Source organism: Oncorhynchus gorbuscha, linkage group LG08 (assembly GCF_021184085.1).
Source record: "Oncorhynchus gorbuscha isolate QuinsamMale2020 ecotype Even-year linkage group LG08, OgorEven_v1.0, whole genome shotgun sequence".
NCBI lineage: Eukaryota > Metazoa > Chordata > Actinopteri > Salmoniformes > Salmonidae > Oncorhynchus > Oncorhynchus gorbuscha.
Window position 1 is genome coordinate 47,084,775 of NC_060180.1, and position 26,528 is coordinate 47,111,302.

Genomic DNA, 26,528 nt, shown 5'->3' on the forward strand with positions numbered 1-26,528 from the left:
TCTAGGAAGAGTCTTGGTGCTTCCAAACTTCTTCCATTTGATGGAATGATGGAAGCCATTGTGCTTGTGGGGACCTTCAATGCTGCAGAATGCTTTTGGTACCCTTCCCCAGATCTGTGCCTCGACACAATCCTGTCTCGGCTGTGTGCTCTACGGACAATTCCTCCGACCTCATTGCTTGGTTTTTGCTCTGACATGCACTGTCAACTGTGGGACCTTATATAGGCAGATGTGTGCCTTTCCAAATCATGTCCAATCAATTGAATTTACCACAGCTGGACTCCAATCAAGTTGTAGAAACACCTCAAGGATGATCAATGGAAATAGGATGCACAGGAGCTCAATTTTGAGTCTCTTGGCAAAGGGTCTGAATACTTCTGTTTTATTTGTATATAAACTTGCAAAAATGTGTTTTGCTTTGTCATTCTGGGGTATTGTGTGTAGATTGCCGAGGAAAACATTTATTTATAAGGCTGTAACGTAAGAAATGTGGAAAAAGTCAAGGGGTCTGAATACTTTCCGAAGGCACAGTATACCGCTCATTAAACATATTCATGTGAGTAGATAGCTGATTGGCCAGCTCAACCAACGAGGCAGGATTACATCATCCAAATAAAAAGGATGATAATATTACGGTGGAAAAATAACACTTTTTTAAATGGTCTTTTGGAGATACAAGTTTGAGGTGGGTTTTTCTAAGTGTTTTTTTTTCTCCAAGTTATGCTTTGGCCACAAACATGAGAATAAGACAAGTTAACAACATTATGAACTTTTAAAAATGAGATTTTCACTCTACAGTTACTTTAAATCCCACACAGTACTGTAGTAATCACACGGAACACACAAGGAAAAGCAGGAAGAAAGGCTGGATGTGGACAATGTGAACATTCATTTAGCAAACAAGCAAAAGCTCCCATTCATGAGCAATTTTTAGGGGAATTAAAACACATGGAAACGTGGATTATATTATTGAAGCAAAATAAACACTACTTCAATGTCATACATTGATTGAAGCAAAATCAATGTGACCTTCCCTGAATTACAAATGTATTTTTGTGATTTTACTTGTTAATTTTTCATACAGAATGGAATGGGCTACAAAAGTATTTCATTTAATAGACATTAAATTACTATTTAATTCAAAATTATTTTCAAACGATCTAATACAGTATATACAGTGAGAGTAGGGGAGAGCCAGGATGAATGTAACGCGGCCATTTTCTCAGATAACACAGAAGCTAAAATGAGGTGAAATCAACACGTTCTTAATGCATAGGATGTGCTCCCTGCAAATAAAACTGCCCAGTCCGACCATGTTTCCTCAAAATATCAACAAAAAGTGGTTTTGAACAATGTAAGTAAAAAAAAACATTTGACATCAATAGAATTATGCCTTAATCAATTGACTTGATGGTCAGCTTCTCACGTAAGATTTTTATAGACGGGTTTCTGGTTACAAATAAATATATTTATGACTCTGGGGGTCAATTGCCTCGTCAAGCCATTGAAATTTGATAAGCATATTGAGTTTACCCTTTGTGAAGAGAATAAAAACAATCATTCTATCAAGACACGAGGAGTACGCATGACAATGACATCTGGAGCGCACCTGATTGGTTGCTCGCCATCCATCAGCCAGTGCACCTTGCCAAGCTTGCCCTCCGCCACACACTCCAGGTGGATTAAATGATGCATAATATAGCTATGATATGATCCATTGTAGTCCGATTAATATTGTAAAGCAAAATGCTGTGTTTGTGCAACATTGCGATGTCGACTCATGGTACATTTTCATACATTTCAAACCTAGAGCATCAATTATTAAAATCGATACAAATATTCAATTATGGCTGATAGTACATTTGTTGAAAGGAAGAGCATTACAAACCAGAAACATGTAGATAAGATTGTGTTCCTCCCGCCCCGCCGGCGGTAGTTCAGTTCGGTGTCTATTTAATTTAAACTCACATACCCTAGAAATTAAATTACAATTGCTAATGCTAGAGGACATATATAAGTTGTTTGTAATAAGATAGGGTGTCTCTAGGTCTATCGAACTCTGAGTAATTTGGAAAAAAACTGTTACTTTTGTCCCCTACTCTCCTGTTTTCCTACCGGGGGCTCCTGTCATGAACGCGGGCAGCTGCTTCTCCTCTGTGGGTGTTGCAGAGCCATCTTGGGTGTATCCCATCTTCATGATGCGCAGCTCCACTTTGAGAGGTCCAGCCTCCTGGATGGTGGTCTCCACAGGCATCCCCTGGGCCGTGAACATCTCCTGAAAGTGCAGCGATGCCACCTGGGCCTCAGACCGCGTGTCAAAGCGGATGTAGAGGTAGCGCTCGTCCTCACGGTACGATTTGGGCTCGGGGGCCTTCAGCTCAGCCTCATCGTCACAGCTGACGAACGACTCCTCCTCCGACGTGGCCGGCAGCCGTGTGCGGAGGAGGCGGCGCAGCCGTTTGCTGGCCTGCCTCAAAGACTCGTCCATCTCGCTTTCTGCAGACGAGCTCTCCGCCTCGCTGTCGGCGCTGTAGCCCATGGTCAGGGGCCTCCTTCCAGATGCCTCCCGTGCCGAGCCTACTGTCACCTTGCCGCTGTGGATGGTCACGCCGAACTTGTTGGTGACCTCACATGTGTAGATGCCCGTGTCCTTGGTGCTAACGGCGGTGATTACCAGAGAGCAGGTGCCATCATTGTAGATGTCGATGTGGTGGTGTTTGCTGTCCACAAGGGGCTCGCCGTCCTTCAGCCAGCGCACCTTGTCGGGCTTTCCCTCAACCACACACTCCAGGTGGATGGTGCCATTGGGCTCCTTGGTCTGGTCCTTGAAGACGTCCTTGAAGACTGGACACGTGTCCTTGCAGGACTTGTAGCCCTTGAACGCAGCCTGGATCTTGACAGCAGCATCCAGCAGACCCTTTTCTTCATCCTCCTCATTTCCACACCCAGTGATCTCTGTGGTCTGTGCTGTGATCTGCTGTCCTGAAGATGAGGTCTGTAGGACTGTGGTCTGTTGCACTGAGGTCTGTTGCACTGAGGTCTGTGCATAGAACTTCTCAGTTGAGATGGACTCTGTCTGGTTGGATGCAGAGAGGGAGGACTTGCTGCTCTTCTTCAGGTAGGACACCAGCGTTGGAACCCTGGACTCATCCTCAGAGCTGGTGTGTAGATTTGTATCCAACTCCTTCTTTGCGATGATGACAGGCTCCACAACCTTCTCCTTTTCCTTTTCGTTCACCTTCTCTGGGGATTTCCTCTCCTTGACTGGCTCCTTGGGTGTTTTGGGCTCCTTGTCCTCCTCATCAGGCAGCTCAGAGATGGAGTCGAGGGTGGGCTCTCGGCTCATGCGGCGTTTCTTGGCCAGGGCCTCCCACAGCGCGTGGACATCACCCTCGGAGGCAGCCTCAGGAGGCAGGCTGGGCTGGGCCCCCTCCAACTTAACCCCATCTCCACCTACAACCAGGGCACAATGGAATGTTTTATGCAGCAAACTGACACCTGTAACATCTATAGTATAGCAGCCACAAAACACACACACACACACACACACACACACACACACACACACACACACACACACACACACACACACACACACACACACACACACACACACACACACACACACACACACACACACACACACACACACACACACACACACACACACACACACACACACACACACACACACACACACACGTAAGAACTGCATCTATGTTGTTCATGTAGTGGTAAATAACTGTGGGACTAGATTATTTTCTGATAGGAGAAGTGTCCACACCACACATATTTTTCAGGAATGAGCTCACCATCACTCTCTGCTAGAACTAGCTAACCAACTTACCTTACCTTCCCCCTCAAATAACAAACACCTCTCCACTAAGATTCCAGTTTGGTTTGAGGAAAATAGCATACAAGTTTCACAATAAAGAAATGTCAGCAGATGGAAATACCAAGTTGCATGGTATAATATTCTGTCTTGTTTGGGAGTCTGTACCTGTTGGTAAATTGAGATTAATGGAGCTTTCTGCCTCGTCTGAGGCTACACATGTGTACACGCCCTGGTCAGCAGACTCAAAGTCTTTGATCAGCAGCACTTGTGTCTTGCCCTCGATGGTGACCTGGTATTTGAGCCCAAACTCCAGCTCCTTGTTGTCTCTAAGCCAGGTGACCGAGCTGCCCTCAGCAGAGAGCTGGCACTCTACACGGGCCATCTTACCCTCCTGCAAGCCTGGACAGGCCAACTGCTGGGTCACTGTGATCGGAGCCTCTGTGGAACAAAACAATTCAATGATTGATTTATATATATATTTTCCAATAAATGGGACACTACATACACAATTCATACCAATGTAAAATGTATTGAACTCACCTGAGTTGTATGCAAATGATGTAACTAACACATACATTATCTAGGACTAGGTTATAAGTATATTGTTCAACATGCTGGTCTTGAGACAGAGCCATATAGACATATAATTGTTCTGCTCAGGTTTGAGCGCATCTTATAGCCAACTCACCCAGCTGAACGCTCTGAGGCAGCTGGACTGGTTCTCCAGTCCCAGCTCTGTTGATGGCTGCCACCCTGAACCTGTAGCCGCTCCCTGGGATGAGGTTATCCACAGAGAACTCTGTGTTACACACAGGCTCTGCATGGCACGGAAGCCAGAGGGCGCTGTCCACCAGCCTCATCTCCACCCTGTAACCCAGAATGGGGCTGCCTCCATCGCTGAGAGGTGTGAACCAGGACAGGGTCACCCCCTGTTTATGCTTACTGACCAGCTCTGGGTCCTCCGGGGGGTCTGGAAAGGCTATATAAGGAGGGAGAATGGGTCAGTGGTGGGTTTGAAGAGCGATGAATAGGAGAAAGAGAGGGGAATGGACCTGAAAATATTGCATTTCGCTTCCCTGGAGAAAGCTACAGTCCGGTCCAAAATGATTGGCGCCCTTGAAAAAGACGAGCAAAAAAGACTGTATAAATATAAATAATTCAAATTCTGAGCTATATTGTATGCTCAAAAAAATACAATATTTACAGTGCATTCGGAAAGTATTCAGACCCCTTGACTTTTCCCATATTTTGTTATGTTACAGCCTTATTCTATTGATTGTCCTCATCAATCTTACACATAATACAAATTATTGTAAAATAATTTACATAAGTGTTCAGACCCTTTGATATGAGACTCGAAATTGAGCTCAGGTGCATCCTGTTCCCATTGATCCTGCTTGATGTTTATACAACTTAATTGGAGTCCACCTGTGGTAAATTCTATTGATTGGGCATAAAAAAAGATACACACCTGTCTATATAAGGTTTCACAGTTGACATTGCGTGTCAGAGCAAAAACCAAGCCATGAGGTCGAAGGAATTGTCCGTAGAGCTCCGAGACAGAATTGTGTCGAGGCACAGATCTGGGGAAGGGTACCCAAAAAATTCTGCAGCTTTGAAATTCCCCAAGAACACAGTGGCCTCCATCATTCTTAAAGGGAAGAAGTTTGGAACCCACAAAGACTAGAGCTGGCCGCTCCACCAAACTGAGCAATTGGGGAACAGGAGCCTTGGTCAGGGAGGTGACCAAAAACCCAATGGTCACTCTGACAGAGCTCCAGAGTCCCTCTATGGAGATGGGAGAATCTTCCAGCAGGACAACTATCTCTGCAGCACTCCACCAATCAGGCCTTTATGGTAGTGTGGCCAGACAGAAGCCACTCCTCTTTAAAATGTAAATGACAGCCCACTTGGAGTTTGCCAAAAGGCACCTAAAAGACAAGATTCTCTGGTCTGATGAAACCAAGATGGAACTCTTTAGCCAATATGCCAAACATTACGTCTGGAGGAAACCTGGCACCATCCCTAAAGTGAAGCATTGTGGTGGCAGCATCATGCTGTGGGGATGTTTTTCAGTGTCAGAGATACTAGTCAGGATTGAATGAAAGATGAACGGAGCAAAGTACAGAGAGATCCTTGATGAAAACCTGCTCCAGAGCACTCAGGACCTCAGACTGTGGCAACAAGACTCTAAGCACATAGCCAAGACAATGCAGGAGTGGCTTTGGGACATGTCTCTGAATGTCCTTGAGTGGCCCAGCCAGAGCCCGGACTTGAACCCAATCAAACATCTCTGGAGAGACTTGACAGAGCTTGAGAGGATCTTCAGAGAAGAATGGGAGAAACTCCACAAATACAGGTGTCCAACGCTTATAGCGTCATACCCAAGAAGACTTGAGGCTGTAATAGCTTTCAAAGGTGCTTAAACAAAGTACTGAGTAAAGAGTCAAGAGTTTTTAAAGTTATTTTTTGTAAACATTTCTAAAAACCTGTTTTGGTTTTGTCATTATGGGTTATAGTGTGTAGATTGATGAGAATTGAAATAAGAATAAAGATGTAACGTAACAAAATGTGGAAAAAGTCAAGGGTCCTGAATACCTTCCTAAAGCACTGTAATACTAATACAATTGCTCGGAAATATATATTTTTTAACAAACACCCCTAAAGATTTTATAAATAAAATGAAACCATTCCACTTTTTAAGTTAATCTCAGTTTAAGGAACTATATTGTGGTTTCTTGTTTCACTGGGGTATAAAAATGAGTTGACAGGCATGTAACATTCCTTTGTCATTCATCAACATGGGAAAAGGCAAAGAGCTCACAAATGAAGAGACAAATGGTTGCTGACCTTCACAAATCAGGCAATAGGTACAAAAACTTTGCAAACATAATAAATATACCACTTACCACCATTAGGGAAACAAGTAAGAAGTTTAAAATCACTGGAACAGTGGTAAGATTGTCTGGTATCTGACGCAGGTGTATCTAGTCCGAACACACAGTGAGGAAGTTCAGCTTTAATATTGCAGATAGATTGTGGGTTCTTTGCGGGTGGCAAGCATTGGTCCAGTAACCGCAAGGTTGCTAGATCAAATCCATAAGCTGACAAGGTAAAAATGTGTCGTTCTGCCCCTGAACAAGGCAGTTAACCCACTGTTCCTAGTCTGTCATTGTAAATAACAATTTGTTCTTAACTGACTTGCTAGTTAAATAAAGTTACAATACATTTTTTTTAAATATATGTAATTGTAGACATAATTTGGGGGAAACAATACTTAGGCTTCTGCTTCCAGTTTATACATACTATATAAATTTTATAGACACAGAATAATTTACACTAGTGATCTCCTTTTATTTGTTTTTAGTCCCCCTTTGAGCTACCCTCAACCCCTCCCCTTATCTCTGAAAACCATCCAGTTTCCTAATTGCCTTGTAAATTCTGAATCATTCTCATAGTTACCAACAGATTATAAATAAAAGATGACATTTTTTACTCAGAGTATTATTATATTATTTATCGATTGACTATTTATTTTCAAGTCACCCAACAGTGCTATTTACAGAGTTATATTCCAGGAATATTTTGCAATTCTTCAGTCATTCCTGAACCTGTGGCCAAAAACAAGCTACATATGGACAGAACCAAAACAAGGGATCTAATGATTCTGTCTCTTCACAGCAACATCTGCAGAGCTAGAATGGTTGTATGGTTGGAATAATCCTATGCATCAGAGGTAACTCTGAGTCTTCCTTTCCTGTGGCGGTTCTCATGAGAGCCAGTTTCATCACAGCGCTTGATGGTTTTTTACGAATGCACTTGAAGAAACTTTCAAAGTTCTTGAAATTTTCAACATTGACTGACTTTCACATCTTACAGTAATGATGGACTGTCGTTTCTCTTTGCTTATTTGAGCTGTTCTTTCCATAATATTGACTTGCTCTTTTACAAAATAGGGCTGTCTACTGTATACCACTCCACCTTGTCACAACACAACTGATTGAGTCAAACGGTTTAGGAGTGAAAGAAATGCCAAAATTAACTTTTAACAAGGCACACCTGTTAATTGAAGTGCATTCCAGGTGACTGCCTCATAAAGCTGGTTGAAAGAATGCCAGGAGTGGGCAAAGCTATCATCAAGGCAAAGGGTGGCTACTTTGAATAATCTGAAATGTACAATATACTTAGATTTGTTAAACACTTTTCAGGTTACTACAAAATTCCATATGTGTGATTTCATAGCTCTGATTTCTTCACTATTATTCTACAATGTAGAAAATAGTAAAATAAAGAAATACCCTTGAATGGGTAGAAGTGTCCAAACCTTTGACTGGTACTGTAATTAGGCCAGTTTAATTTTGTCTGGCTTGCCGTTTCAAATGAAGTTGACATGTTTTTGTTCATATAATTTCAAAACAAAGTTGTTCGGTGTAGGCAGAGCTATAAGTAAACAGGTAAACTGTAATATTACTAAATAATTAATCAGGGTGATTTTTCCACAAATAGACAAGACATTTATCTTTCCATGGTAAGCAAGATCTTACGTATTTTTGCAAACTTTCTATTCAAATGCATTGTAGTGAGACCACACACTTACTGATGACAGTGAGCTTGGCCATGGAAATGGCGTCCCTGGCAGCAAAGGTGATCTCCTGTGGTGGCATGGCTGGGGCCTGTCTCAGCACCAGTTGGTAGAAGCAACCGTCAGCCTGCATGGCCCAGGTGTTATCATTCTTTAGCTCGGCTCCGTTAGAGTACCAGGCTACCTCCGCCTCAGGCACAGGCTCGGTCAGCACGCAGCTGAACTCTACTTTCTCTCCCACCACAGCTACCTTATCCTCCAGACCGCTCACCACATCCAGCTGCCAGCCTACGCACACAAAAGCCACTTCATATCATATATGGCAGTTCTTCCTTATTTTCAGCTGTAGTATGTCATAGTATATTTCACAGTAAGACCAGGCCTTTGCAAAAACAATAACTAACTTACTGACAAACGAACAAACCTTTGACGTTGAGCATGGCGGAGGTCGCTGCAGTGCCCGCCTGGAAGGTCACTTTGCAGTTGTCCCCGACGTGCAGGTCCTTTAGCAGCAGCAGGTGGCGGCGGCCACTCTCGAAGGACACAATCTCAGTGGTTGGCGAATCCTTCACAGGCTTGCCGTCAATGAGCCAGCAGCTGTCTTTGATCTCGCAACGAGAGATCGAGCACTCGAACAGCGCCTCGCCGCCGTCGATGGTGTCCATGTTCTCCAGGCCCTGGAGGATTTCAATGGGTTTGGCTATACGGGAGAAGAGGAGAGCAGGGTTTACTGTAAGATAATAGCTTTATCTGAGAGGGGAGAATGTGTCATAAAACAAGCCTTTTCCCCACTGTTGATGGGGATTTTATGTTCACGTGGCCTATAGGACAAGTGGATGTTTTATTGCTAGACACTTGCTACTATTCAAGCTGAAACTCACAATAAAAACCCGCAAAAACTGCATGAAATGGGGAGGGTAGCTAGGTGCTCTTTCCTAAGAGAAGAGAAGCTCACCTTCCACCTCCAGGGAGGCGACCACGCAGGTCCCCTCTGCCTCACAGGAGTACGTCCCCCTGTCCTCAGTGGACACGTGGCTAATGTACAAGCGAGCTACGGTCCAGTCCTGCTCCACTACCACCCTCCTGCCGTCAGGCTGCAACGGCCGCCCGTTTCTCTTCCACTGGGCCTGGACTGGCCGGGAGTACTGGCAGATGAACTCAGCCGGCTGGTCCTCGGCCACACGGAGGTCCTGCATCTCGCTCACCACCTCTACTGTGGGTTCTGAGAGTGGGGGCAGTGGTCAAGGGTCATATGACAAGGCCATCATGACTGACATGCACTCTCTCAACATGGCGAAGAACGACACCTGGGCTTTATAAACACTCCAGTACACCTTGGAGTATTTTGGTTTATTTTACTTTTAATTGAATTAACTTTATTTATCCCCAGTGGGGAAATTGCATACATTATAGATTTACTGGTGGTATCAGAGGTGGCTTAGTATTTTAGTAATGTGCATAGAGTTGCCTTGATCCACAGTATCTTATGGATGCAGCACTCAGTGCCCAAATACAGTATGTACTTAGAATTTGCAACTCCAAACTGAAGGGGGAGTGAAAAGCCAAAATGTCTCAAGAGGCAGAAGGAGTTGGACACAACTCCTGCACACTAACCAACCGATGAGAAAGGGGAAATATGCCAATGGGTGGCTAGAGATGCCATACAGAGCAAAGGCAGGAAGGGTTAGAGAGTTTTAGTTTTAGGCAGGCTAGGGGCGGTGCATTGCAGGGTGGAAGTGAGGCTGAGAGTAATTAAAGGGAATGTGGCCGGCCAGGGTGGATGGGTGAAGCAGCACTGCCCAACTACTGCTGCTTCTCTTCATACAGCAGCAACGTTTGTTTACAGGTCAAATCTCTCCTACTGTAGCCACAGAACTACAAAGTCAAAGCCAAGCTCAGTTAAAGTACTCTGTAAAATACTCTGTGTGACACGTTGTCTTTTATTATTTTTGAACTACCCGTGTGCACACATGACTTCTTAGCAGCAATCATACATCACACATACTGCCAAAAATGATTAAAACGACATCATTGGCAATCTATTTCAATGTGAATATACTACAGTAGGCAGATAAGATTTCAATAATTCTGAATAATATTATAGTGGATGCTTGCTAGAACTGTACATTATGACTAAAATATACTGAACAAAAATATAACATAATAATTTCTAAGATTCTACTGAGTTACAGTTCATATATGGAAATCAGTCAATTGAAATAAATTCATTAGGCCCTAATCTATTGATTTCACATGACTGGGCAGGGGCGCAGTCATGGGTGGGCCTAGGGGGGCATAGGCCCACCCACTTGGGAGCCAGGCCCACCCACTGAGGAGCCAGGCCTAGCTGATCAGAATTAGTTTTTCCACACAAAAAGGCTTATTATAGACAGAAATCCCCGGGGTGAAGAAGACGGATGTGGAGGTCCTGGGCTGGTGTGGTTACACATGGTCTGTGGTTGTGAGGCCGGTTGGACTTACTGACAAATTCTCTAAAACAACATTGGAGGTGGCTTGAACACTTAATTCTCTGGCAACACCTCTGGTGGACATTCCTGCAGTCAGCATGCTAACTGCACGCTCCCTCAAAACTTCAGACATCTGTGTCATTGTGTTAGATAACAAAAATAGACATTTTAGAGTGGACTTTATTTTCCCCAGCACAAGGTGCACCTGTGTAATGATCATGTTGTTCAATCACCTTCTTGATATGCCACACCTGTCAGGTGGATGGATTATCATGGCAAAGGAGAAATGCTCACCAACAGGGATATAAACTCGTTTGTGTACAAAGTTTGAGAGAAATAAACTTTTTGTGCTTATGGAACATTTCTGGGATCTTTTCTTTCAGCTCATGAAAGATGGAACCAACACTTCATATGCTGCATTTATATTTTTGTTCAGCGTATGTCCACCAGTCCTACTGTATTCCGATTACTGTAGATACTGTGTATCTGTAAACCACAACTGTTAGGTACCATTTGCCATTATTAGCTAAAAGTATAGCTACACAATTGAACTAAGGTTGTGAATATCTATTCCCAACACATTCCATGATACAATCTATAGTTTGTTCAGCTGATGTGACATAATACGCGAAAAATGCCAATGGGATTTATGCCACAAATGCTTAAATGTTAGCATGTCGAAACGGTGCCAGGGAAACTAAACCAAAGCATGGATTACTGTCATACCATGTCATACCATGCTTATAGGGTAAGGCAACCAACGTGTCACTTTGTAATTTGGTGAACTATCCCTTTAACCATATGTATTCCATCAAGACTGGAAACTTCAAAATGACATCCTACAAATTATCATCTTTAACTTGCTGACGTGACATACAGTACACTTGTTGAAACCACCACGACTATCTAAAACCGTTAGGAATGAATTCCTTCATCCTTGAGAAAAGAAAAGACCAGACCATACAGAAATGATCCCTCTCAGAGAGAGACGGTGTAGTGACATTATACCTTGCACTGCCACTAACGCCGTGGTGAGCTGGTCCCCAGCATCACAGGTGTAGTAGCCGTTGTCCTCTGGCTCCAGGTTGCGAATGTGGAGCTCCTGAACGCAGCCCTCCTGCCTCATCTCGTACTTCTTACCAGCCTGGAGGACTGCGCCTCCCTTCCTCCACTCCACGTGAGTGCCCGCCTTGGAGAGCTCACAGTGCAGAGTGATATCATCACCCTCCTGGGCTTCCTGGTTCTTCAGCTCCTTCTGAAAGAATGCCGGGGCACCTGGTGGAAGTAAGAGACATGACATATGCGTTGGACAGAGGACATCAAGTAGTGTAGGTGACAGTGGCCGACGTGGACAGGGGAGTAAGATGGCTCTGTTAGTGTATGTTGATGGAAGACTGGGTGCATGGTAGTTTTTAGAGGGCAAAACAGTCAAGAAGAGTATTGTGGGGGAACTCATCCTGAGTTTATCTTGATCCAGAGCATTCACTGTGAGGATTGGGCTGGTAACTATTTTGTGGTATTAGATGCAGTGTAGAGGGTCCAGACTTTTATAGTGCCGGCACCATTCTTTACCTTCCACAATCAAGGTGACGGTGCACTGTGCATCCCCGGTATCGCAGCAGTAAGTTCCAGAGTCCTCCATCTCCAGGTTGTGGATGCGCAGCTGCAGGAGAGCTCCATTCTTCCGCAGGTCGTACTTGAGTCCTGCATTGATGGCCACATCATTCCTGCTCCAGGTGACGGTGGCCGTGGGGTCGGAGACAGTGCAGGATAGGGTGACTGTCTCGCCCTCCAAGGCCACTGTATCGTGAGGCTTCTCAAGGATTAAGGCTGTAGATATGGGAAATCCCAAGCTAAGTACAGTGTAATGCACTTTGAGTGTCAAGAGTCATAGGACAAACTTGTATGGTTTTTATATGTGCAGTATTTAATGCGTCTCTTTTTTATTTTATGCACTTACAGTAGCATGCCAATGATAACCACAAAGACTATGTCCATTAGACATGCATCACTTCACTGATAGTCAGCAAAGTGATATGTTAATATCAGCGACACACGTCTTGTTGTCAACTTCATTTTATAGTATCTTTGAAGACAGATATGCTATAAAAAGAAAAGGATGACCAACACACGTCTAAAGAAAGGCTAGGATGGAATGGATGACGTCGCACAGCAGAGGAACAAAGAGTGTTCTAACGTGCCAAGACAAAGCTGTTTGATGGAAGACAGAGATGGAGAGATGGAGATGGGTGAGGACTAGGAGGCCATCTTCAACATCTCCGTTAACGTCTCTGTTACCTTTGGGCTTCTCTTCCACCAGTAGGCAAGCAACGGTCTTCTCCTCGCCCACCACAAACGCCACGTCCCCTGATTCATCGGGGGTGACCATCTGTAGTGTCAGCCGGTGTACCCGGCCCTGGCAGGCCATCTGGTTCAGGTCGTTGTTCTGGAGGAGGTTATCGCCCAGCCACCACTCTCCGTTGGTCACGCCCTCCTGGGACAACTCACACGCAAAGACAGCATCCTGCCCGGTGGTTACTGTGATGTCGTGCAGCTCCCGAGTGATGCGCACAGACTCTGGAGGTGAATGAATGTGATGACGGGAGAGTGAGATATCTAAAGGTTCCCGGGGTCAGGGTTTCCCAGGGGATTCATTAAGGTGAAACACTCAGGCATTAGAGCACCACCATTGGTATCCTGATTTAAAAGTGAGATCTAAAGAGGATGGACAATTGCACTCCAGGAGACACCAGTTCATGGAGTTTGCTGAGGTTATTTATGTCTACTCAACGTTTAGGATTCTTCCTCAATTAGAGTACAATATTACACAAAAAACACATTTTCACTTCCTATGTGATGGCTATCGTGTAGGAAGGTAGACATAAATACAAAAAAATGATCTCTGACAAAATACATAGTATAGGTCTGAATATGACAACAAAACCAACACAAACTGCATACTGCAGTCCCCAACGTGGCAAATAGATTGGGGTTCAAATGTAAAAACACATTGATTATGAAACCTATATTTCATGATCAACTACAATGTTACTGTTGCCCCTAAAAACCATGTGAAATAATAGATAACGTGCTTACTCACAGATTACCCTTAAAAAAAACGGGTCTCAACAAGTTTGGCTACAACAATATCCAAGTAAAAGAACATTAAGAAGGACGTTCTTAGTATGTCGGCACACAGAATGAAAGCAGTGGATAATGTAGAGTGACAGCAAACCAGTAGCGACAGACATGAATACAGCCACGTCTCATTACCTTTGACTGTCAGGGTGGCTGTGCTCTGCTTATCCCCGGCATCACAGGTGTACTCTCCAGCATCTTCAACCTTTAACTTGTGAACCATCAGGATGTAGGTAGAACCTGTGTGCTCCATGGAATACTTCTCCCCCTGGGTGAGGAGCACGGAGCCCCTTCTCCAGGTCACCTTGCCATCAGCACTGATCTCACAGGTCAGGGAAACACTGCCTCCCTCCACTGCTTCCTGGCTCTCCAGCTCCTTCTTGAACACCACAGGGGCCCCTGAACGGGAAACAGCAAGATGGATACAGACCGCCACAAGGTTAGGATGGATGGAGACGTTAACCTGTTTCGGGAGTGGACACGGACAGGACGGACATTCAAGCACATCCAATATCTTGAAAGGAAACATTCAATACACCATTTAAAAGCATTTGCTAGAAAAACGTTTAACACTATAGGTTTCAAATAGCATAGGTCTCAAAGGACAAAAACAGGGAGATTTCTTGTTTCTTGCTATTTTGTAATGTGAGTGAAATTAACAAGTGGCCTACCAATGGCATGCACTGCTATACCAATCGATGTCCACAACAAGATGACCATGAATTGAGAGATCCAGAATGGGTTGCTAGATCAAATCCCCCAGCTGACAAGGTAAAAATCTGTCCTGCCCCTGAACAAGGCAGTTAACCCACTGTTCCGAGGCCGTCATTGTAAATAAGAATGAGTTCTTAACTGACTTGCCTAGTTAAATAAAGGTTAAATATAAAAAGGTTAGGCCTACAGTAAAGGTGAGTGATTAGGAGACATACATGATATAACCCCTTACCTCAGACTTTAAGGTATAAGTGCCCTTTATTTTCATTTAATGGATATAAGCACCTCTTACCTCGGACAGTCAGGCTGTAAAATGAGTTTGGAATGGACTCCGGGTATCGAGGTAAAATGGTTAGGTCTAGTGAAGGTGAGTGATAAAGAGACTCATATTATACATCTATTATATAACAGCTTACCTCAGACTATACAGTATATGTACCCTTTACCTTGGACGGTCAGGCTATGAAACGGATGTGGAATGAATAAAAGGGATCCAGGTATCGGGTACAATGGAAGAGAATAAGAGGGGGTCAACAGACTTGTACCCCTTACCTCGTAAAGTCAGGTCATACAATGAATTTGGGAATGGCTCCAAGTATTGGGAAAGAATGGAAAAGGGTTTGTACTGATCAGCAGACTCATACTGTACACTAGTCTAGATATATAGTATTATAACCCCTTACCTGGCTTAGACTATATACAGTTACCATTTACATAAGATGATATACAATTGAAGTCGGAGGTTTACATGCAATTACATTTAAACTCAGTTTTTCACAATTCCTGACATTTAATCCAAGTAATAATTCTCTGTCTTAGGTTAGTTAGGATCACCACTTTACTTTAAGAATGTGACATGTCAGAATAATAGTAGAGAGAATGATTTATTCCAGCTTTTATTTCTTTCATCACATTCCCAGTGGGTCAGAAGTTTACATACACTCAATTAGTATTTGGTAGCATTGCTTTTAAATTGTTTAACTTGGGTCAACGTTTTGGGTAGCCTTCCACAAGCTTCCCACAATATGTTGGGTGAATTTTGTCCCATTCCTCCTGACAGAGCTGGTGTAACTGAGTCAGGTTTGTAGGCCTCCTTGCTCACACACGCTTTGTCAGCCCACACATTTTCTGTAGGATTGAGGTCAGGGCTTTGTGATGGCCACTCCAATACCTTGACTTTGTTGACCTTAAGCCATTTTACTACAACTTTGGAAGTTTTCTTGGGGTCATTGTCCATTTGGAAGACCCATCTGCGACCAAGCTTTAACTTCCTGACTGATGTCTTGAGATGTTGCTTCAATATATCCACATAATTATCCTGTCTCATGATGCCATCTATTTTGTGAAGTACACCAGTCCCTCCAGCACCCCCACAACATGATGCTGCCACCCCCAATTACTTAAAAATCATACAATGTGATTTTCTGATTTTTTTTAGATTCCGTCTCTCACAGTTGAAGTGTACCTATGATAAAAATGACAGACCTCTACATGCTTTGTAAGTAGGAAAACCTGCAAAATCGGCAGTGTATCAAATACATATATATAATATATATATATATATATATATATATATATATATAGGCCTAATGTACCCCTTAACTTAAACAGGCAGGGTATAAAACAGATTTTGGCCCCTTACCTCGGACGGTCAGGCTTGCGGTGGAGGTATGGTGACCCACGGTGAAGGTGACTGTGCCCGAGTCGGCCTGCGTGACCCCCCTGAGGGTGAGGCTGTGCACCTTGCCCTGGGCACGGATCAGGTTCATTTCATTGTTCTGCAGAGGGACGTCCGCAAGCTTCCACTGGACCTCCTTGGCGTCATCGTGGGACAGATGGCACTCAAAGTGGACATCCTCCCCCTCGTGCACCGTACAGCTGTTCAAGACCTTCACTATGGTCACCTCCACCTCTGTTTGATAAAGCCAGTCATGTGTTGTTACTGGCTAGATGTGAAGCTTACTCTAAAAGGACAGATAATGTCTATATGGGTGTTAATGGTTAGGTGCCAACAGAAATAGGGCACCTTACCATGTACAGTTACAGTACAGAGACAACGGTTAAGAGTACGGTTGTGGAAAAGAAACAAGGTTGCACCTGTCAACACAGAAAACAGACGAAATGGAAGTGTGAGACAGTCCGTTGCCCTTAACAGTGGAATGGAATGGTGGAAAGGTTATGACGGTAGACGTGTAGAGGAAGATGCGTGAAGGATATGAAGGACATAGGAAGTTTTAAGTGACTGAAGAAAAGTATGAAGATCACCAAGCATTAATTCAGTGCCCTTTTAAGGCCTTTGGTCCTCTAAAGCCTAGCGTGACATTAGTCTTGTGGGAATCACTCAGGATGGAAAGTGGTTGGTAGGGATTGAGTGAATTAGAAGATAAGTGCCATGATTCAAGAGGTGTGTAAGAGAGAGAATGATTGAGAAGAATGGCAGAAGACAATATCAGACTTTCATCTGGTTCCCTACCCTGTACAGTGAGCACGGAGGAGGTCTTCTGGTAACCTGTGTCACAGATATACTCCCCAGAGTCAGTCCCTTGTAGGCTATAGATGATAAGCTTCACAATGGCCCCTTCCTGTTTCAGCTGATACTTGTTATTAGACTCCAGGACCCTGTCGCCCCGGCTCCAGACAACGCTGGACCCAGGCTTGGTGATCTCACAGCGGAGGATGGCGATCTCACCTGCGTCCCACTCTAGATTCTGTAGTCGAGTTTGGAAGTAAACGGGCAGGGCTAGGTAGGAACGGTAGAGGTTGGGAGAGGTGAGATAGTGAAACCTTTTGAGAGCACAATTATGCCCCCGAACCACAATTAATACACGAGGGAATTTTGTTTCACAACAGCACAACTGCTAAAACAAAATACTTTTTTTCTCAGCCTACCCTTCACAGAAAGGTGTGCTGTGGTTTTCCGGTCACCACTGTCACAGGTGTAGCTGCCTGAGTCTTCTGGGTCTAGGTTTTGGATGACTAGCCTAGCGCTGTGCCCTTCCTGAATGATGTTATACTTGGCACAGAGGCAAAGACCCACCTCCCCCTTCCTCCATTCCACAGGGACTCCAGGTTTAGAAAGCTCACAGTGCAGGGTAACACTGCCCCCCTCCTCAGCCTGTTGGCTCTGCAGCTCTTTAGTGAAAATGACTGGGAGAGCTGACAAATAAAAATCCCAAAACATGAATTATAAGTCTACAGATCCAAAAAGCTTTAATGAAAAAAATGGTAGGCATCATTCCAAGGTAACTGTTTTGTTACATAACTTTAACTTTGACTAACTGTTTACTGCATTTCTGTTAATACATGTGGAGCTCCAGTTAAAGTGTTGTGCTAGTGATGAATGGAGCAGCAGTGACAAGGTCTTCATCATCCTACTGTACCATTGACTTTCAGGCATGCTGAGCTCTCTGTGTCTCCAGTCCTGCACTGGTAGCTTCCTGTGTCTCCGGGTTTCAAATCACAGACTTGGAGGTCCACACGGCAATCTTTCTGCTTCATCTGGTACTTTTCTCCAGACTTCAGCACCTGTGTTCCCTTCCTCCATTCCACGGGGACTCCAGGTTTAGAGAGCTCACAGTGCAGGGTAACACTGCCCCCCTCTTCAGCCTCCTGACTCTGCAGAACTTGTTTGAATATGACTGGGAGAGCTGAGAAATGAAAGGGTTAAAAAAAAAGGTATCTGCAGACTGCATTCACTGTTACAATGCCTCAATAAGAGATATTGCTAAACCATATGGAGAAGAAGTTCCCAATGGAACGATGTCTCTATGTATGGTGAACACTTTCAAGGACCATTTATATATGCACTCTCCTCTGCGTGGGGTCCGTCTGTCCAGACCAGCAGCTGTAAAAAAGGATTTGGTGTGTGACCTACCAACACTACCACCACCACCACCTTGAAAGTTTGTTTTTAACTATGGGTTTACACATAACCAAGATGATTTGTGCACAGCACGAAGAATCCTGGTCTCTGACTAAATTTGACATTTTGTATGCAGAATTCCATCGGAATATCATCATCAAGCTACAAAGAATCTACAACAAGTACACTCCTGCAAGGTCAACAATAGACAACAAAGCTAAATCTATCCTGTTGTCTAGTAATTTACCCCACTTTACCCCTACCTACAATATACCGTATGTACATAGTTACCTCAATTACCTCGTCGCCCTGCACTTCAACTCAGGACTGGTATTCCCTGTATATCTCCATCTTATTTTTTACTCGTTATTCACTGTGTATTTATTGACACTATTTCTGTTTTTATTTTTATCTTTCTTTAGCTCTGCGTTGTTGGAAAAGGACCCGTAAGTTACCATTTCACTGTTAGTCTACTCATGTGGTTTATGTAGCATGTGACAAAAATATTTGATTTGAAAAGACAACAAAATAAAGACCTACTTCCTGCTTCCCATTTAAGGGCAAGAAAAAAATTGTAATACACCACAACTGCAAGCTACTGAAAAAGAAAGCTTGTCCTTTCCTACCACAAGCTTTTACCACCGTTTCCTTTTCGGTCTCTGGTTTTTTTTGGGGTGCCAGGAGCAACTGGTGTCTCCACAACTACAAACATGACAAATCAAATTGAATATCTATTCATTATAACATAACTTTAAAATTGCGCACTTGAGCGAACCAGACGGAATCGAACAAAGCCCAATGTCCACGGATCTACACATCTTACCTATTCACATGGCAACCGTCAGTGTAGGCTCCTTTCTATCGACTATCATTTATTATCCAGTCAAAACAATACTTGTAGCAATGTGCCAAAATCAACAGAATATCTTTTCAATAAAGAGTGTACTTTGTCGACTGAAGGATCGAATGAATAGGAACTATTACAGATACAGTACGAGTTTAATAACTTTTGCATTTAAAAATGCACATGAGCAAACACGGCCCAAATTCAACAACTTCTGCCCGCTCATTATGAACAATTAACAATGCACTTGTTGACAGATACAAACTATAGGCTACAGCAGAAGAAGCCCTGTTGTTACCTCATATCCCAGCGATAATGCCGTGTATTGATCCTGGGAAGAAAACACAATTTGCTCAACTTGCCATTGGCTCAACCAATGGCTCAACTTAACTGTCAGGATTTGGCCAGGGTTGTTCCGGTTTTTGGTCACTAGATGCCCCCATTATGCCTTTTGACCTTTTGTTTTCCCTTGATCCCCATTATTATTTGCACCTGTGCCTCGTTTCCCCTGATTGTATTTAAACCCTTTGTTTTCCTCTGTTCTTTGCTCTGTGTTTGTATGTTAGCACCCAGCCCTAGTACTCTGAGAACTCTTGTTGTTCCCGGTGGACTCTCTTGTGGAATTCTGTTGTTTGTTCTTGTTTGTTTGTTTTTTGAGTATCTTTTGAGGCTTTTTGTGCTTTACCTTCCACCTTGTGGATTTACCTTTTTTGTCTTGGAGGATTACCTTTGTTCTTGTAGGATTCCTTTTGAGGTTGTGGAGTTACATGTTTTCCTGAAGAACTTCACTTTTTACTTCATTAAATACACTGTCTCAAGTACTGCTGTGTCTGCCTCATCTTCTGGGTTCTGCCGACTATTCGTGGCTCAGTTGGTTAAGTGACTGTTTCTCACTCCGGAGACCCGGGTTCGTAACCGGGTCCTGACAGAAACACAGAGCCCAAAAATGAACCCAGAGGCAGCCAGTTCCCAGGACCTTTTTGCCATGCTGTCCCACCACCAGGAGACTGTCCAACGCCACGAAGCCGCCCTGGTTCAGCAAGAGGCCTTAATGGCTAGACATTCTCATCTTCTGTCGGAGATGCTGACTTCCATAAAGCAGATATCTGATCGACTTACCCCGGCAACAGTTCCCGTCCCAGTACCTCAGATTCACGTACCCATGGCAGTTAACCCTCTGGCTGAACCTCGTCTTCCAACGGTTCTCAGGTGATCCAAGTGCTTGTAAAGGGTTTCTCACCCAATGTTCTCTCTCCTTCGAGCTGCAACCCTCGTCGTTCCCCACCGACCGGTCTAAGATCGCATATATCATCACCCTGCTGTCGGAAAAAGCCCTGGCCTGGGCTACTGCTGTGTGGGATGCCCATAGTTCCTGCTGTGCCAGCTACTCTGCCTTTGCTGAGGAATTCAAACGAGTGTTTCAAGGCACAAGCAGTGGTCCTGACTCAGCCAAACAGCTCCTGACTCTCCTCCAAGGTCGGCGCAGCGTGACGGACAATGCCATCCAGTTCCGCACGGTGGCAGCAGCGAGTGGCTGGAACAACGAGGCGCTCACGGTGTGCTTTCTGAAAGGCCTTTCCGACACTATCCAAGATGAACTGGCCACTCTGGAACCACCAGACAATCTCGAGTCCCTGATCAAGTTGGCCTCACGCATTGACCAGCGTCTGAGAGAGAGAGAACTCAACCGTAGACCTCTAGCCCCTATCAGTCCCAGCTCCGAGTCCCCACCTTTATCCTCTCTGGCTCCACCGGAACCCATGCAGATTGGACGCATCTCCCAGGCTGAGAGAGACCGCCGGATGAGGGAGCGACGCTGTCTATATTGTGGCAAACTGGGCCATTTCCGTTCCACGTGTCCCGGGCTCCAGGGAAACGCTCTGTCCCGTACAGACCGGGGGGAACTGTAACGGGAAACATAACCTCCTCCCATCCGTCCAACTCCCGTCTGCTCATTCCAGTTACCCTTTCCTGGGACAACCACAAGCTTCACCTTCAAGCCTTGGTAGACTCTGGAGCCGCAGGTAACTTCATGGATGGTGTCTGGGCGAAGGAGAATGGCGTTCCCTCTGAACCTCTAAGTGACCCCATGAGGGTTACTACATTGGATGGAAGCCCTTTGGGATCTGGACTTGTCACTCATGTCACTACCTCCTTGCGACTTTCAGTTTCACAACACCAGGAATTGATGAACTTTCATTTGATCTCCTGTTCCGAGTTCCCTCTCGTCCTTGGATACCCCTGGCTTCACAGCCATAACCCTCACATTGACTGGTCTGTGGGCACTATCAAGCAGTGGGGTCCTACGTGCCAAGCTACTTGTATTTTCCCGAATTCCCCGAGTTCTACTCCTGAGTCTTTAGAATCCATCGACCTGACCCGAGTTCCCGAGTGTTACCATGACCTCAAACTGGTATTTAGCAAACAGAGGGCCACCATGCTACCACCCCATAGACCTTATGATTGCCCCATCGAACTGTTTCCGGGCACTTGCCCCCCCAGGGATCGAATCTTTTCCCTATCTCCACCCGAACGAGCTGCTATGGATACCTACATCAAGGATGCTCTGGAAGCAGGCCTCATGCGTCCATCCACCTCCCCGGCGGGAGCAGGGTTTTTCTTTGTGGCCAAGAAAGAGGGTGGATTACGTCCTTGCATCGACTACCGGGGACTCAATGCCATAACCGTCCGTAACCGTTACCCGCTACCCCTTATGGCCACAGCCTTCGAGCTGCTCCAGGAAGCAGTTGTTTTCACTAAGCTTGACCTGCGGAACGCATACCATCTTGTGCGGATCAGACCTGGTGACGAGTGGAAGACCGCTTTCAACACGCCTACTGGTCACTATGAATACTTGGTGATGCCCTTCGGCCTGACCAACGCCCCAGCGGTGTTCCAAGCGCTCATAAACGATGTGCTTAGGGATATGCTTAACATATTTGTGTTCGTTTACTTGGATGACATCCTCATCTTTTCGAGCTCTCTTCAAGAACACACTAAGCATGTCAGACAAGTACTCAAACGCCTCCTAGACAGCCATCTGTACGTTAAGCCGGAAAAATGTGAATTCCATTCATCCCGAGTACAATTCCTGGGATTTGTAGTGGAACCCGGTCGAGTCCAAATGGACCCCAGGAAGGTAGGGGCGGTAGCGGATTGGCCCACCCCCAAATCCGTTAAGGAAGTGCAGCGTTTCCTGAGCTTCACTAACTTTTACCGCAAGTTCATCAAGAACTTCAGCTTGGTGGCAGCCCCTCTCTCAGCTTTAACCAAGGGTGGCAATGCAAGGTTTTTGTGGGGAAGAGAAGCTGAGACGGCCTTCCAAGGACTCAAGCAGCGTGTCCTCTCTGCTCCCATCCTGATACTACCGACTACGGATGAACCGTTTGTGGTGGAGGTAGACACCTCAGAGGTTGGTGTTGGAGCTGTCCTGTCTCAGAGGGGTGAAGACAAGAAGCTTCATCCATGCGCTTTCTTCTCACACCGGCTTACCCCGGCTGAGAGGAACTACGATGTGGGGGATCGTGAACTCCTAGCGGTTAAGATGGCATTGAAGGAATGGAGACACTGGCTCGAGGGGGCTTCTCACCCGTTTCAAGTGCTTACGGACCACTAAAATCTGGAGTATATCCAGCAGGCGAAGCGGTTGAACTCTAGACAAGCTAGATGGTCTCTTTTCTTCAATCGATTCCAGTTTATCCTCACCTATCGGCCCGGGTCGAAGAATTTCAAACCGGATGCCCTGTCCCGAGTCTACGCTCCTGCCATTCGAGATGACACGGACATGCCTGTCCTTCCTGCTGCTAAGATCGTGGCTCCGATCTCGTGGCAAGTTGAGGATACCGTGAGACGAGCTCAAGCTATTGAACCGGACCCGAAAGGAGGTCCTGCCAATCGGTTGTTTGTACCCAAGGCAGTGAGGACTCAGGTCCTTCTGTGGGGGCACTCCTCTCGCCTCACCTGTCACCCGGGTGTAGGTCGCACCTTGGAGTTCATCCAGCGTAAGTTCTGGTGGCCTAACATAAGAGAAGACGTTGCCACTTTCGTCAATGCCTGCCCGGTGTGCTGCCAGGGCAAATCTTCTCACCTCCACCCGCAAGGACTCCTTCACCCTTTCCCTGTTCCCCACAGACCCTGGGCCCATATCTCGTTGGACTTCATTACTGGCCTTCCTCCATCCCATGGCAATACTATTATCCTAGTCATAATCGACAGGTTTTCAAAGGAGGCCAGGTTCGTCCCTCTGACTAAGTTACCTTCTGCCAAGGAAATGGCTGAGTTGGTAATTAATCATGTGTTCCGAGTCTTCGGCATTCCTCAAGATATGGTTTCTGACAGAGGTCCCCAGTTCGCCTCTAGGTTTTGGAAGGCCTTCTGCCAACTCATGGGGGCTTCTGCCGGTCTATCTTCAGGGTACCATCCGGAGTCCAACGGCCAAACTGAGAGGATGAATCAAGAGCTGGAAACCACCCTCCGATGTATGACTCGTAACAACCCGTCCACATGGTCGTCCTTCATTGTTTGGGCCGAATACGCGCACAACACCTTGCGCTCCTCCTCCACTGGTATGTCCCCGCACGAGTGTCAGTTTGGCTATGCCCTTCCATTGTTCCCGGACCAGGAGGCAGGAGTCAGAGTGCCTTCAGCCTTGAAGTTCGTCAGATGCTGTCGGCTTATGTGGAGGAAGACCCGTCTTAATCTTATGCGTTCCTCACAGAGGTACCAACAACAAGCCAACAGACATCGCCGTCCCGGGCCTACCCTGCGCCCCGGTCAGAGAGTCTGGCTCTCCACAAGAGACTTACCACTACGGGTGGAGTCTCGCAAGCTGTCCCAAAAATACATCGGTCCCTTTAAGGTTGCCAGGAGAGTTAACCCAGTTTCTTATCGCCTACACTTACCCAGATCCCTTAAGATTAATCCCACGTTTCACATTTCCTTATTAAAACCTGTTGTTTTTTCTCCCCTTGTCCCGGCAGACAGACCTCCCCCTCCGCCTCGTGTCATTGGAGGCCAGCCGGCTTATACCGTCCATCGGATACTGGATTCCTGCCGGGTGCAGCGGTCCTGGCAGTATCTGGTGGACTGGGAAGGCTTCGGTCTCGAGGAGCGCTCCTGGGTTCCTGCCAAAGACATACTGGACCCTGACCTCATTCGTCAGTTCAGGGCCCTCCACCCTGAGAGAGCTGGTAGGAACGTCAGGAGCCGTTCCTAGGGGGGGGATTCTGTCAGGATTTGGCCAGGGTTGTTCTGGTTTTTGGTCACTAGATGCCCCCATTGTGCCTTTTGACCTTTTCTTTTCCCTTGATCCCCATTATTATTTGCACCTGTGCCTCGTTTCCCCTGATTGTATTTAAACCCTTTGTTTTTCTCTGTTCTTTGCTCTGTGTTTGTATGTTAGCACCCAGCACTAGTACTCTGAGAACTCTTGTTGATCCCGGTGGACTCTCTTGTAGAATTCTGTTTTTTGTTCTTGTTTGTTTGTTTTTTGAGTATCTTTTGAGGCTTTTTGTGCTTTACCTTCCACCTTGTGGATTTACCTTTTTTGTCTTGGAGGATTACCTTTGTTCTTGTAGGATTCCTTTTGAGGTTGTGGAGTTACATGTTTTCCTGAAGAACTTCACTTTTTACTTCATTAAATACACCGTCTCAAGTACTGCTGTGTATGCCTCATCTTCTGGGTTCTGCTGACTGTTCGTGGCTCAGTTGGTTAAGTGACTGTTTCTCACTTCGGAGACCCGGGTTCGTAACTGGGTCCTGACATTAACCCCAAGGCAAACATTTTGAGTATATTAGCCCATACAGCTACAAGGATCCACTTCCATGTTCAGTTTAAGACCTCATATTGAAGCTTAAAGAGACCCCAACTGATATATAGAATCATCTTAAAATGATTTACTTGGGTTTAGATACAAGCATCATGAAAAGGGGTAACTTAACTTAATCCTCTGGCTCAACTTACCCCACACTCCCCTACATACTGCAGTGAATTTGGGTGTAGCCTCGACTCGAACTCAGGTCCAGCGACCGTCAAACCTATACCTTAACCGTTACGCCAAGAGGTCAAATTCCTTGAGGAGGTCGCTAGGTGTTGGGTTAAAGGAAAAATCCACCCAAAACCACTAATTTCTACATTTTACAATGTTAAATAACAGTAATATGTGATTGTTTTGTTGTTGTGAACCATTGTTTTATTTTTTCGTTATAATAGCAACATGTGAAAATCATTGTGGAATCTGTTGCAGCTCAAGTTGACTATACAACCAACAATGCAATGCTCTCTTTATGGGCTGGCTGGCTAGCTAGCAAGCAAATGAAGCTACACACAATAATACCAAAGTAAATATCAGCATGTGAAGTAGCTAGTTGTAAAATCGCCTAAAACTGCACTATCGATGCAGGAGTCTACAATTTCACCGTGTTCAATGAGCAGGATGATGTGTCACAGAGTGGAGCATGACATTCACAACGGCCATGCAACGACACCATGAAATGCACCCTGGACTGAAGAGGCAGACAAATACTGTAGGAGAAATGTGGTGGACCATCTGTTAAATTTACATCTCTCGAGGCAGGAATATCAGAGAAATATGATCAATGGCTCGTTCGAGAGAAGACAACCTCCTGCATTATGACATTGGCCAGTATTGAAATCTAACATGTATGATAGACGTTTTCGCGATCTCAAAGTCGTATTTCTATTAACTTCCAGTGTGGTGAAAGCAGTTTTATTGTGGTGCTACGTCATACTGGTCGAATTTCTACCTGCTTGAACGGCAATAGCTCAGATACACGTGAAAACATGAAATGACCCTGGGAATCGATAAAACATCGCTCAGAGACATATATTTAAAAAAAAATATATATACATTTAAAAATATGAATATATCCTTTGAGGTCGCTACATTACCCCTTAACTTTGGGAGAGTGTGTCCCCACGCTTCTCTATACCCCTCACGTGTCCCTCACGTGTCCCTCACGTGTACACACCTCTCCAATGGCCTCAGGGGTGCCATCCCACTTCGGACACCAATGTAGCGAATTCGGGGGGTAGCCTTAACTTAACTTCAACACCTGGACAAGAC

At 45.2% G+C, this 26,528-nt stretch overlaps 1 protein-coding gene across 9 annotated transcripts in view; it reads right to left on the reverse strand.

Annotated features, from left to right (window-relative positions):
- Positions 1 to 26,528, reverse strand: part of obscnb (obscurin, cytoskeletal calmodulin and titin-interacting RhoGEF b) — a 104,652-nt gene that overhangs the window by 19,485 nt on the left and 58,639 nt on the right. For 5 of the 9 annotated variants that reach the window (XM_046359688.1, XM_046359689.1, XM_046359690.1 and 2 more), the window contains 14 exons: positions 18,118 to 18,384; positions 17,627 to 17,893; positions 17,211 to 17,477; positions 16,380 to 16,649; positions 14,159 to 14,422; positions 13,184 to 13,462; positions 12,458 to 12,715; positions 11,894 to 12,160; positions 9,373 to 9,639; positions 8,842 to 9,117; positions 8,433 to 8,705; positions 4,524 to 4,814; positions 4,001 to 4,273; positions 2,116 to 3,453 (listed from right to left, as the gene is read on the reverse strand). In XM_046359688.1, coding sequence (XP_046215644.1) covers positions 2,116 to 3,453; positions 4,001 to 4,273; positions 4,524 to 4,814; positions 8,433 to 8,705; positions 8,842 to 9,117; positions 9,373 to 9,639; positions 11,894 to 12,160; positions 12,458 to 12,715; positions 13,184 to 13,462; positions 14,159 to 14,422; positions 16,380 to 16,649; positions 17,211 to 17,477; positions 17,627 to 17,893; positions 18,118 to 18,384 — 4,857 coding nt within the window. The remainder of the gene's footprint in view (positions 1 to 2,115; positions 3,454 to 4,000; positions 4,274 to 4,523; positions 4,815 to 8,432; positions 8,706 to 8,841; positions 9,118 to 9,372; positions 9,640 to 11,893; positions 12,161 to 12,457; positions 12,716 to 13,183; positions 13,463 to 14,158; positions 14,423 to 16,379; positions 16,650 to 17,210; positions 17,478 to 17,626; positions 17,894 to 18,117; positions 18,385 to 26,528) is intronic. The other 4 variants (XM_046359686.1, XM_046359691.1, XM_046359692.1 and 1 more) reach the window with 4 other exon arrangements.